This window comes from Asterias amurensis, chromosome 6 (assembly GCF_032118995.1).
Source record: "Asterias amurensis chromosome 6, ASM3211899v1".
Taxonomy (NCBI): domain Eukaryota; kingdom Metazoa; phylum Echinodermata; class Asteroidea; order Forcipulatida; family Asteriidae; genus Asterias; species Asterias amurensis.
The window spans coordinates 16,829,654-16,841,982 of NC_092653.1; the positions used below are offsets into that span (position 1 = coordinate 16,829,654).

General features: G+C 40.5%; 1 protein-coding gene across 1 annotated transcript; it reads left to right on the top strand.

Moving 5' to 3' along the window:
• The first annotated feature begins 3,039 nt into the window (after positions 1-3,039).
• Positions 3,040-10,579, top strand: LOC139938595 (vitamin D(3) 25-hydroxylase-like). The gene is made up of 3 exons (XM_071934178.1): positions 3,040-3,765; positions 8,414-9,418; positions 9,982-10,579. The coding sequence occupies exons 1-3, from the start codon at positions 3,402-3,404 to the stop codon at positions 10,161-10,163; spliced, it is 1,551 nt and encodes a 516-aa protein (XP_071790279.1). The 5' UTR covers positions 3,040-3,401; the 3' UTR covers positions 10,164-10,579.
• The last annotated feature ends 1,750 nt before the right edge of the window (positions 10,580-12,329 follow it).

Below are 12,329 nucleotides of genomic sequence, written 5' to 3' on the forward strand. Positions count from 1 at the left end.
CGGGAAAAAGTTATTTGGCTCACTGTCAAATATTAGCTCACTTTATTTAGGCCTTGAACTTGTACCAATTTAAATGTCAGGTTTAGCAGGCATTGATAATGATATACAACTGTATGGACTTGAAACTTTGCATGGTGGAAGTAGGCGAGGTTTGCGGTATACCCGTGTAAATACTGATCGAAAGTGCATAATTTTTATACTTGTCGAATTGTTTAGTTTTCAACCACCGGTTCTTTCCAGAACCAATAATGTTTTTAATAGATTTACATATGGTGCTCGCAAACCCCACCTATAATTGAAATAGACAACTGCGATCATTGGAGGTTGTGGTTTAGTGCCTTTTTATTTAATACTAATTTCAGAGTATGCCGGGCAGTTACAGGTTGAATGGCTTCTGAGTAGCACCTGGTCTTTGCCCAAGACGTTAGTGCTCGATATTAGTGTAATATGCTCAGTTGTAAATCGCTTAAGCGCGCCCCCTTTAACTGGAACCCAATATCAAACACCAACGTCTTGGGCAAAGACTAAGTAGTACCCCGAGCAATTTTTATATATTATTTATTGACAAAATAGGGGTGTTTTATGATATCTGGAACAGACTTCGAACTTGAAAAAGTTTATTGACCTCACAAACAATGACTTTTTTTCCAATAACATGCCAAACAACTAGGACACAGTTCGCGAAGGACAAATATTTACTTTGATTTTTTTGTGTGGCAACTCTCAATGCTAACACCCTTATAACATTGTACTCATGTCTTCGTGTGGTGAAGATATATGCCGCTGGTTTCTATTGGTGTTTAGCGTGTCGAGTTTGGCTGAACTGAACACTGAGCTATCATAGGCTTCACTCGAAATGTAACATGCTAGTCTAGTGCCAGCACGTTTGCTTAAAAGCACAGGATACCTTTGGTAATTGTCAAAGACCAGTATTCTCATTTTGTGAGTCTCAAAATATGCATAAAGTGAACATTTGAACTCAATTAGTCGTTGAAGTTGCGAGATAATAATGGAAGAAAAAACCCCACCCTTGTCGCACATATGTTGTGTGCTTTCAAATGCTTGAATTCGAGACCTCAGCTAACAGTAGTTTATTAAAGGAACACGTTGCCTTGGATCGGACGAGTTGGTCTATAAAACGTTTTTAACCGTTTGTTATAAAATGCATATGGGTAGAAAGATGTATTAAAAGTAGAATACAATGATCCACACACATTTGCCTCGAAATTGCATGGTTTTCCTTTTACTTTGCGAACTAACACGGTACGTCGGCCATTTTATGGGAGTCAACAATTTGACGCCCATAAATGGCCGACCGTGTTTGTCGACGAGGTAAAAGGAAAACCACGCAATTTCGAGTGATACTTGTGTGGATCATTATATTCTACTTTTGAAATATCTTTCTAATCATATGCATTTTATAACAAACGGTTACAAACGCTTTTCAAAGACCAACTCGACCGATCCAAGGCAACGTGTTCCTTTAAGTTGGGTGCTTTTATTACTGTGTGCAAGAACACGTACAGTTGACTTCTAGCATGTTCCCATACATTATTAGATAACACATTTACTTGGTCTTTGTGCCCTTGGGTTAAAACAAATTCTTGATGCTGTAAAAGATCGAACTTTAAATGTCAAAAACCTTGTATATTTAGTTTATTATTTAACCCATGTCTGACTTGACTTAAAGGCACTGGACACTATTTGTAATTACTTAAAATAATTTGTTAGAATTACTTGGTAATAAGTGATGGAGAGCTGGGCCAAATTTCATGGAGCCGTTTAGCACAAAATTTTTGCTTAGCATAAAAATTCTTCCTTGATCAAAATCATTACCAAATTTCCGTTTTGGCACATTGCTTGTTACTGGTTTTCAGCTGTTGTTTGCTCATACTGAACATCATGTGGAAATATGGTTGGTAATCTTGTTTTATCGAGGCAGAAATTTCATTCTAAGCAGTGCTCAGCAGCTCTATGAAATTCGGCCCTGTTGATAGCATAAAACATTGTGAGAAACAGCTCCCTCTGAAGTAACGTATATTTCTTGAGAAAGAAGTAATTTCTCACTTAAATAATATCTTAATTTGATTTCGAGACCTCAGAACTTCTTCAATTGCTATCTTGCAAGTTCGACGACCACTGAGCTCAAATTTTCGCAGGTTTGTTATTTTGTGCATGTGTTGAGATACAACAAGTAAGAAGACTGGTGTCCAGCATGCATGGTGTCCGTCTTTAAAGGAAGTATTTGACATTGACTTTTAAGTTTATACATATACCCAGCTGGCAACATTAGCCACAATATACTTACTCTATTCATTGGGGATTAAAGACACTTGACACTATTGGGAATTGTCAAAGACTATATTCTTCAGTTGGTGTGTCTCAATATATGCTTTCCAAACCTGTGAAAGTTTGAGCTCAATCGGTCGTCGAAATTGCGAGATATTAAAGGAACACGTTGCCTTGGATCGGACGAGTTGGTCTATAAAAAATGTAGTAACCGTTTTTTATAAAATGCATATGGTTGGAAAGAAGTTGTTAAAGTATAATACAATGATCAACACAAGCATGCCTCGAAATTGCACGGTTTTCCATTTACCTCGACGACTAACACGGTCAGCCATTTATGGGAGTCCGGTTAAAAATGCTTTTCAAAGACCAACTCGACCGATCCAAGGCAATGTGTTCCTTTAATGAAAGGAAAAGAAGAAAAAAATTGTCGCCCCATGGTCATACGAAGTTGTGTGCGTTTAGATGCTTGATTTCGAGACCTCAAATTATAAATCTGAGGTCTCGAAATCAAATTATGATTATTTTTTTTTCTCGAAAACTATACGTCACTTCAGAGGGAACTCTTTCTCACAATGTTTTATACTATCAACCTCCCCCATTACTCGTAATCAAGAAAGGTTTTATGATAATAATTATTTTGAGTAATTACCAATAGTGCTCACTCCCTTTAATAATATCATACTTGTGCCTATACCTCCATGCACACATACACTAAACCTTTCAATAGTGAAAGCACTTTCACCCCGAGGCCTGTTTTGAGTTTCGTTGACGTCCGCTTTCCTCTAAAAGTAGGACCTCTTTTGCAGCGTACTTTGACCCAGAAGTTGAGTGTTCGTCAGCAGTCAGCCTTGTGCAGCATGGCATTAGTCACTAACCTCGTAAGTCAAATAACTCGACTGTGTCGGTTAATTCTGTAGAGGTATATGAAGCAAACCTGCTCTGGAGATCTTCATTATGCTCATCGCATCAGTGAGTCGGGTGAGTTTCTCAGTGAGCTAGCACCAGTCGTCTAAGCTCTCAAAGAGAGCATTTACATGTAGGCCATCGCCTACCAAGTCAAGGGTATTTTCATATTGCATACGAAAAGGCGTGTGTATCAATACTTCGTAATGGGTCTGATAACGGGAAGTCATCTCGACATCGGTTTGTACATTGCATTTGTACTTGCGATCTTGACTTTCTGGTGGTACTACCGTCATCATCAGTCCACGAAGAAGCTTCCACCGGGGCCGTGGGGATGGCCCCTGCTCGGACTTCTACCCCGTATCCTCCTCGAGATACGGGGAGGGTCCCACCCGCATCTTCTCTTCACTAAGCTCACCCGGAGATTCGGTCCAATCTTCCGCTTTAACGTGGTGAATAAGACACTTGTCATTCTGAACGACTACGCATCTGTTAAACAGGCTTTCCAGAATCCCCATTTGAGTGATCGACCACCGAACACACTGATAGCTGAGGCAATGAAAAGCGAAGGTAGGAAAGTTCAGACTTTCTTTTCAGTGTTCATGGTATTGATGGTTATAATTATAACCAACAATATTCATAAAACCACTTTACTGTGCGTATTTCACCCTGACATTTTCAAAAGCGCATTATATACGCATATCTACAATGTCAAACAAAGTCTGCACAATGGAGTCAAAACAGACGAAAGTATACAACAAATCACAAGGTACACATACATGTACATACAACCATTAGCCCAAAGCTTGTTTAAAAATGTAAAGCATGTATAGCTTAGTCTTAAAAACATGCATAGACTGAACCGATTGAATATGAGAGGGTAGTCCATTCCATTCTGTCCCCAGTTGATCTTTGCATTTTACATTTTGGGTAAGTCAGAATAACCCGTTTAATTGGAACGCACTGAAAAGCTAGAATGATATTAAAAGGCACTGGACACTATTGGCCTATAATTACTCAAAGTAATTGTTTGCATAAAAACCGTATACTTGGTAATGAGCAGTGGATTGATAGTACGCAACAGTGTGAGCAATGGCTCTCTCTGAAGTAACGTTTTATGAGAAAGAGGTAGTTTCTCACCCAATTAATAAAAAAACTTCAGCTGACGCCCTTTCGGGGCCTCTGAAAAAAACACATTTTGTGCAACAAGGGTGTTTTTTCGTTCATTATTCTCTCTAGCAACTTGGATGACCATTTGAGTCCAAAGGTGTCCAGTGCCTTTAGTATTATCAATCATTTCAATGATGTATTTTGGAGCGAGGTCAAGAAGGGCCTTGACTGTCAATAAAATAATTTTGAATTGAATACGATAGTGAATGAACTCTTCATCTATCGAATGGTGGCTGTTTGTATGTATGTTAAAGGCAGTGGGTAATTACTCAAAATAATTATCACCATAAATCCGTACTTGGTAACGAGTAATGGGGAGAGGTTGATGGTATAAAACATTGTGAGAAACGGCTCCATCTGAAGTAATGAGAAAGAAGTAATTTTTTTCACGAATTTGATTTCGAGGTCTCGAAATCAAGCATCTGAAAGCACACATTATTCGTATGACTAGGGTGTTTCAGCTCTATTTTTCACAGGTTTGTTATTTATTACGTATGTTGAGATACAGCAAGTGAGAAGACTGGTCTTTGACAATTACCAATTAGTGTCCAGTGTCTTCTTTAACTCCTCTTTTTTGGATGTAGAAACAACCTTCATTGAGGTATACACTACCTCAATGGAGATATAAACATATCAGACTAAGGGCAAGGACTGCTTTGTCGCATCTCTTAAAGGATTGAAGGGAAACGGGCTTTGTAAACATCACAAGGGTGTGTAGGACTACTCTTTATTATGAATCCAAGGTTAAAGTATACAACGCACACGTGTACGTCGACTTTGCCATGGGTCTAAGGTTGGACCATACATAGGTCTCTCTATGGTGGCCCTGACGGGACACAGCCAGTCGTCGTGAAAATATTCGCGACTAGTCGTGAAAATATTCGCGACGTCGCGAAAGTATTCGCGACTAGTCGTGAAAATATTCGCGACGTCGCGAAAATATTCGAGACTTGTCGTGAATAAATATACGACGTCGCGAAAATATTCACGACTGGCTGTGTCCCTTCAGGGCCACCATATCTCTGTCCGTACTCAATGGACCATAGATACACTCTCCTTGGTTGGATCAAAAAGAAAAGAGTGAAGGACACATTTCTATATAAACCATTTCGAGACAATTGTGGACGTGATGCTATAATACGACTCTAGAAAGTTTGGGTATTGAAATGTGTCTGTATGTCTACACACCCAATTGACACGTTTGGTATGTTGTCAAAGACCAGTCTTCTCACTTGGTGCATCCCAACATATTCATAAAACAACTAACCTGTGAAAGTTTGGTCTCTATTGGTCATCGGACGAATATGCACGAGAGTAATCACAGAAACAAACACACTTGTTGCATTATTTAGTGTGCTTTTCAGATGCATAATAAAAGGCTTGAGCTGAGTCTTTTTCTATTTGAGTGAGAAATTACCTCTTTCTCTAAAACTACGTTACTTCATCAGAGGGAGCCGTTTCTTACAATGTTTTATACAATCAACAGCAGATATCATTTATCAAGTGATTGCTATATGCTACGGACAATAAAACTCTGAAAGCAAACGATCGATCTTCCCAATACATGTATATATAATCTGAAAGATGTTACTGCGGCAACGCTTTTCAGATTCCAATAATGTTGGGGCATAAAAAGTGATATTTTTTGCCTTCGAAGAGAAATGTTTCTCCAAATGCTTTTACATCGAAAACTGCTGTAGGCTTTTAACCAACAGTTTGTATTGCCATTAAAGGAACCCGTTGCCTTGGATAGGTCGAGTTGGTCTTTGAAAAGCGTTTGTAAGCGTTTGTTATAAAATGCATATGGGTAGAAAGATGATGTAAAAGTAGAATACAATGATCCACACAAACATGCCTCGAAAATGCACGGTTTTCCTTGTACCTAACACGGTCGGCCATTTATGACAGTAAATTCTTTGACTCACATAAATGGCCGACCGTGTTAGTTCACAGAGTAAAAGGAAAACCACGCAATTTCGAGGCAAATTTGTGTGGATCATTGTATTCTACTTTAAAAAATCTTTCTATCCATATGCATTTTACAACAAACGGTTACAAACGCTTTTTATAGACCAACTCGTCCGATCCAAGGCAACGTGTTCTTTAAGTTTAAGAGTGGTACGAAACGTACTTCTCTCATACATTTACATTCCTTGATTAGGAATTGTACGCGTTAGGATAGGGGGTGCAAGCTCGGGCTCAGTCGGTGTTTTGTTCTCTGTTTGTTCTCTCTGTCAAGTTCAAATATACGTGCCTCCACTGTGGGACTCAGTTAATGTTTACATATCTTTGGTTCACCCATGGTCCACCCAGGGTTCAATCAACTTTTACGAAGAGTTCAAAAATGTATGACTTGTCCTAATTCAGGACGAGTAAGTCGTCCTAACTCGAGACAAGACTAGGTTTTAACTCTTTGTGAAACCCATCCCTGGACACCTTTTGTAATTGTCAAGTACCAGTATTCTCACTTGGTGCAGGCCTGTATGCTTCTGAAAGGTCAAGAGCACCAGGGCATTTTCTCCTTGTAAAGGGCACCCTATGAGGAATTTGCAAATTGTTACTGTAGCATTTAAATGCACCAAGGCAACGGGGGCATGGACACAATCGGGGGCACGGAGGCAATCACCTTCGTTCCCTCCGTGAAGTTTCAAGCACGTTGGTGTATACCAATGCAAAGAATAACAAATCTGTGAAAATTTTGGCTCAATTGGTCAATTGCAAGCGAATAAAGAAAGAAAAAACACTCGGTTGAACAAAATAATTGGTGTGCTTTCAAATGCCGAAAACGGGCTTCAGGTCTGAAGTCGTTTAATGTTAATTGAGTGAGAAATTCCCCTTACTCAAAACTTCATTGCTTCAGAGGGAGCCAATGTTTTATACTATCATCAGCTCTCCATTGCTCGTTACCAAGATAAGTTTTTATGCTTACAATTATTTTGAGTATTAACCTATAGTGTTCATGTGCCTTTAAAGCAACGCAAGAAGCTCACAGTTTGCCACCACCGGCAGATAGAATAATCATACATGGCGCACCCATGTCATTGAAGTTTCTGCTCGAGAGACAAACAATGCTACGTTTTTTGTTATTTATTCACCGCATGGGGTTTCGCCCTGCCCAACGAAGCTAAAAGTAAAATTGGCTAGACATGTGTAACCTCCCCCCCCCCCCCCCCACATCCGGGACTTCGTGTGAAAGGCATTGAACAAGTGACAAGCTTCTCCTATTTATGCTTCTCCTATTTATTATCCTTCACCTATTTTAGTTTCTCTTGTTGCGTTCCAGTTTGTCAAGTAGCGTTTTCTTTGTTTGTTAGTCCCGTTTCGTCCTTGCCTGTCGCTATGTTGTAACTTAAGATCTGTTCCTTTAAGATCTGTAACTTAAGATCCGGTATTTTGTATACAATCTTTGTATTTTTGTTATGCCTTGGAAAAGGAAGGAGCAAATTTTCCCCCCAAATTTTTGGGGAAAACCAATTTTAGGACGTTTAGTGCCGTATAAAAATGATTCTGTACAAAAAGAGCACAGTTCCCGAAGGGAAAACACACTTTAAAGCGTATTTTTAACGTATACATTTTGGTAATCACCCTGAAACCAATGCCAATTAAAACTGACTTGGTAAAAAGTTCAGCAGCTCCAGGTATTATAATGCACAAAATATGCCATTTTTTATCCTCAACAATTTGAATATGAGAAGCATTACTGACAGGAACTATTTTTATGATACAAATCTACATAACTATAGGATATAGAATTTATTAAAGGATTTAAAAATAATTAAAGAGGGTGTTTCATTGGTGGGGTGTTCCGATGTTCGTTGTTTGTTGGTGTGTGTGTTGAGGGTGTTTTTTGGTGTGTTTGTTAGGGTTGTTTTTGGTGTGTTATTATTTGTTTGTTGGGTTGTTTGTTTGTTTGTTTGTTTGTTTGTTTGTTTGTTTGTTTGTTTGTTTGTTTGTGTGTTTGTTTAAATTTCATAGTCTTGTTTACACATTCAAAGCATTTACAAAGTACTGTGTCCAACGGGAATTTATCTTGAAATTCGTCCTGCAGGCGTCGCCATGTCATCCGGGAAGAAGTGGAAAGATCTCCGGCAGTTTTCACTGACTGTGCTCCGCAGTCTCGGTGTCGGCAGGGCCACCTTCGAGCACCGGATCGGCACGGAGGCTCAAGCCCTCATCCGGGAGATATCAAGTCACAAGGGGAAAGGATTCAACCCCAAGCTCATCTTCGGCAATGCCGTCGCCAACGTTATCTGCTCCGTGGTCGTGGGCAAACGTTACGAGTACTCAGACCCGACGTTCACCAACCTCATGCGGGTCATTCACCGGATCGTGAACCACATCGGATCGGGCGGACTCAAGAACGCCATACCGGCTATGCGTGTTTTCACCCGGAATAAAACCGACGTCTTCGCTACCTTCGGAGAGTTCCGGGGTTTCCTGTTGGACGTCGTTGCGTCACACCGATTGAACTTCGACCTGGACAATCTAAAAGACTTCACCGATGCGTACTTGATGGAGATTATCCACAACGAGGAGGCGAATGGCTCGCTAGTCTCATCACAGGCATCCGTAACAGAACACTCCGGGACATTAAAACACCCTCATCTTAATGACAACAACATTGTCGGCACTTTGGGCAACCTCTTTGCGGCTGGGATGGAGACTACAGCCACGACTCTGCTATGGGCAGTTGTCTACATGATGGCATATCCGGACATCCAAAGGAGAGTCCAGGACGAGATTGACACCGTGGTAGGTCGCAATCGCCTGCCGAGACTTGCCGACAAGCCAGGGCTGAACTTCACCCAGGCTGTCCTGTGGGAAGTCCAGAGGATCTCCGTAGTTGTCCCGCTTGGTATGCCTCACTTCGCCTCGGCTGATACCGAAGTACGGGGATTTGCAATTCACGAAGGGACGATTCTCATGGCGAATCTGTGGGCATTATTTCGAGACGAGAAGGTGTGGCCTGAACCAGCGAAGTTCAAACCGGAGAGGTTCCTCGACGCGAACGGCAAAGCTGTTAAGCCGGACGAGTTTATTCCATTTAGTATAGGTAAGCCATGTTTACACTCTTCATCAAAACCAGATCATCAACATCCTTCCAGCTCTAAAATGGCTCAGGCCTGGGATGTCTTCTTTGAGAGGGCGAGGCCAATTATTTTTTGCAGAGGGCACTTCCATTGGAAAATGTTACGCCCAAAATATGTACCAATTGACTGGGAAAGTCATACGGAGTCGATACCAGTATACATGGGCGACGTTGGAACGCTAGGTGGCAGCAGACTCCAGGTAAATTTCCATTGTTTACATAGCTCTGGAGCACGCCAGATTACTGTGGACAATGTATAGACCCGGTAAGTATGCTGTCTTAAGGCCCAGTCACACAGGCCCCGATAACGAGAACGAAAACGAGAACGATAAAAATGCACGCTCGCGATTGGTTGAATTGATCCACGCAGAATACGCCCACGCTCATTCAACCAATCGAGGGCGTGCATTTGTATCTTTATCGTTTTCGTTCTCGTTATTGGGGCCTGTGTGACCGGGCCTTTATTGTCCTTAAAGTTCCCCATTGCTAATGCAACCTTTTTTTTCTCACTGTTCCTAAATCCAAAGGTCGAAGGAGTTGTATTGGCGAGCACCTTGCCAAGATGGAGCTTTTCATTTTCTTCACGTATTTCATGCATCAATTCACCTTCAGGAAGCCAGTGGACTCCCCACCGCTGACGTTCGAGGCGATGGTCGGGTTGACTAGGTATCCATTACCATTCGATACGTGTGCGATACTTCGAGACTGATTTTGCAAAATGGTGAATGGTACGGATTTATTTTGATATACTTGAGTTTGAGTTCAGATGCTCTACACACAACTTATTTATAGAATTAGGAAGGTATAACTGATTTTGGCTGTCAACTGTCCCCATAGCTGCAGATTATCACCTATACTCATGTGGCTGAAACAGGGTTATCCCCCCACAGTCCGTATGGTAAAGAGAAGAATGCATGTTATATCTTCACATATTTTTACGAAGCAATTATGATGTGGTGCCTCTCTCAAGGGTACAGATGTCATGACCAGAATTCGAACCCACACTCTGCTGCTGACAACACAAGAGCTTGGGTTTGGTGAAAAAAAAACTCACACATAGATCCTTGTCATTCTATTTAAATGGACACGTTGCCTTGGATCGGACGAGTTGGTCTTTAAAGAGCGTTTGGAACCGTTTGTTATAAAAAGAATATGGTTAGAAAGCTTTTTAAAAAGTAGAATACAATGGGCCACATAAATTTGCCTCGAAATTGCGTGGTTTTCCTTTTACTTTGCGAACTTGCACGGTCGACCATTTTATGGGAGTCAGTCAAAAATCCATAAATTGCTGACCGTGTTAGTCGACGAGGTAAAAGGAAAACCGTGCACTTTCGAGGCATGTTTGTGTGGATCATTGTGTTCTACTTTTACAACATCTTTCTAACCATATGCATTTTAAAACAAACGTTACAAACGCTTTTTAAAGACCAACTCGGCCGATCCAAGGCAACGTGTTCCTTTAAACAAAATTTACACACACAAAAAATACACGGAAACTCGTCCACCACACATTATGAAACTTCTGTTAATTAAAAACTCCGAACAATGTGGAGACTCCATGTAGGTACCAGCCTGTCCGCAATGACACGACCTTGCCCCGTTTGGGTTTTGACACACGGGCGGGAACGATTATTTTGGGAACGACGCTGCGAAGCATTCGGAGAGCGCCGAATATTATAGCGAGGTTAGCTGCACGTTGGGTGAGCAAATACGTGAACGTGAACGTAAAAAAAAAGAGTGTTATTTTTAGGTGACGTCGCCACTTTGGGTTTTTTGTATGCTCACGTATGACAGTTGCGCGCACGTACGTACCTGAAGTAAAAAATGGTAACTTCACGTAAGCTAAAAACGTGAGATTTTAACGACGCAATTTTCTGACATTCACTTCCATGCGGAACGTGCAGCTAAACCTCCCTATGACTACATTTCGGAGCGTGACACGTGACGCACATTCCACCAATCAAATATCCGTGTGTGGTTTATAATTGATTTAAATGCACTTAAAGTCACTGTTGACGTTTGTGTTATTTTGTCTTTTTATCGTATCATGATTATTAAAAAAAAACCGGTTTTAAACTCTTTTAAACTCTTTTCAACTCGCCCGATCCAAGGCAATGTGTCCCTTTAAAGTTGACTGTCGAGGCTGTAGCAAACAGGGGTGATAAAAATGATTGATTAAAAATATTTGTACTGTTCACGCACAATTTGTAAAAGTTCATAATGTAGGCCCCTATTATGTATTGAATACAATGTTATCAAAGTAAACTTTCAGCGGACTTTGGGGCACTGTGTGTGCATTGTGAAGAATCAAATTCCTATTATCTACCGGAAAGCATTTTACTACGATAAGAAGTTGTTGTGTATAGACTATGCAAGTCTCGTGTGTATTCCTTTACGTGTGTGTGATTCTGTTTATTCAAATACTTTAATTTTAAAGTAGTTTATATGGATATTAAAACTATATCACTAATGCTGGGGAAATAATAACGTGTATAGCCATGACATTAAAGGAACACGTTGCCTTGGATAGGTCGAGTTGGTCTTTGGAAAGCGTATGTTATAAAATGCATATGGTTATAGAAAGATGTTTAAAAAGTAGAATACAATGATCAACACACATTTGCCTCGAAATTACGTGGTTTTCCTTTTACTTTGCGAACTAACACGGTCGGCCAAGTATGGGAGTCAAAAATGGCCGACCGTGTTAGTCGACGAGGTAAAATGAAAACCGTGTAATTTTCAAGGCATGTTTGTGTGGATCATTGTATTATACTTTTACTACATCTTTCTAGCCTATGCATTTTAACCAAACGGTTACAAACGCTGTTCAAAGACCAACTCGACCGATCCAAGGCAACGTGTTTCTTTAATTTTT

Excerpts from the sequence above, each read along its gene's own strand:
- LOC139938595 (XM_071934178.1), top strand. The coding sequence starts at position 3,402 with ATGGGTCTGATAACGGGAAGTCATCTCGACATCGGTTTGTACATTGCA. Across the intron at positions 3,766-8,413 it reads TGAGGCAATGAAAAGCGAAG|GCGTCGCCATGTCATCCGGG; the intron begins GTAGGAAAGTTC and ends TTCGTCCTGCAG. Across the intron at positions 9,419-9,981 it reads GTTTATTCCATTTAGTATAG|GTCGAAGGAGTTGTATTGGC; the intron begins GTAAGCCATGTT and ends CTAAATCCAAAG.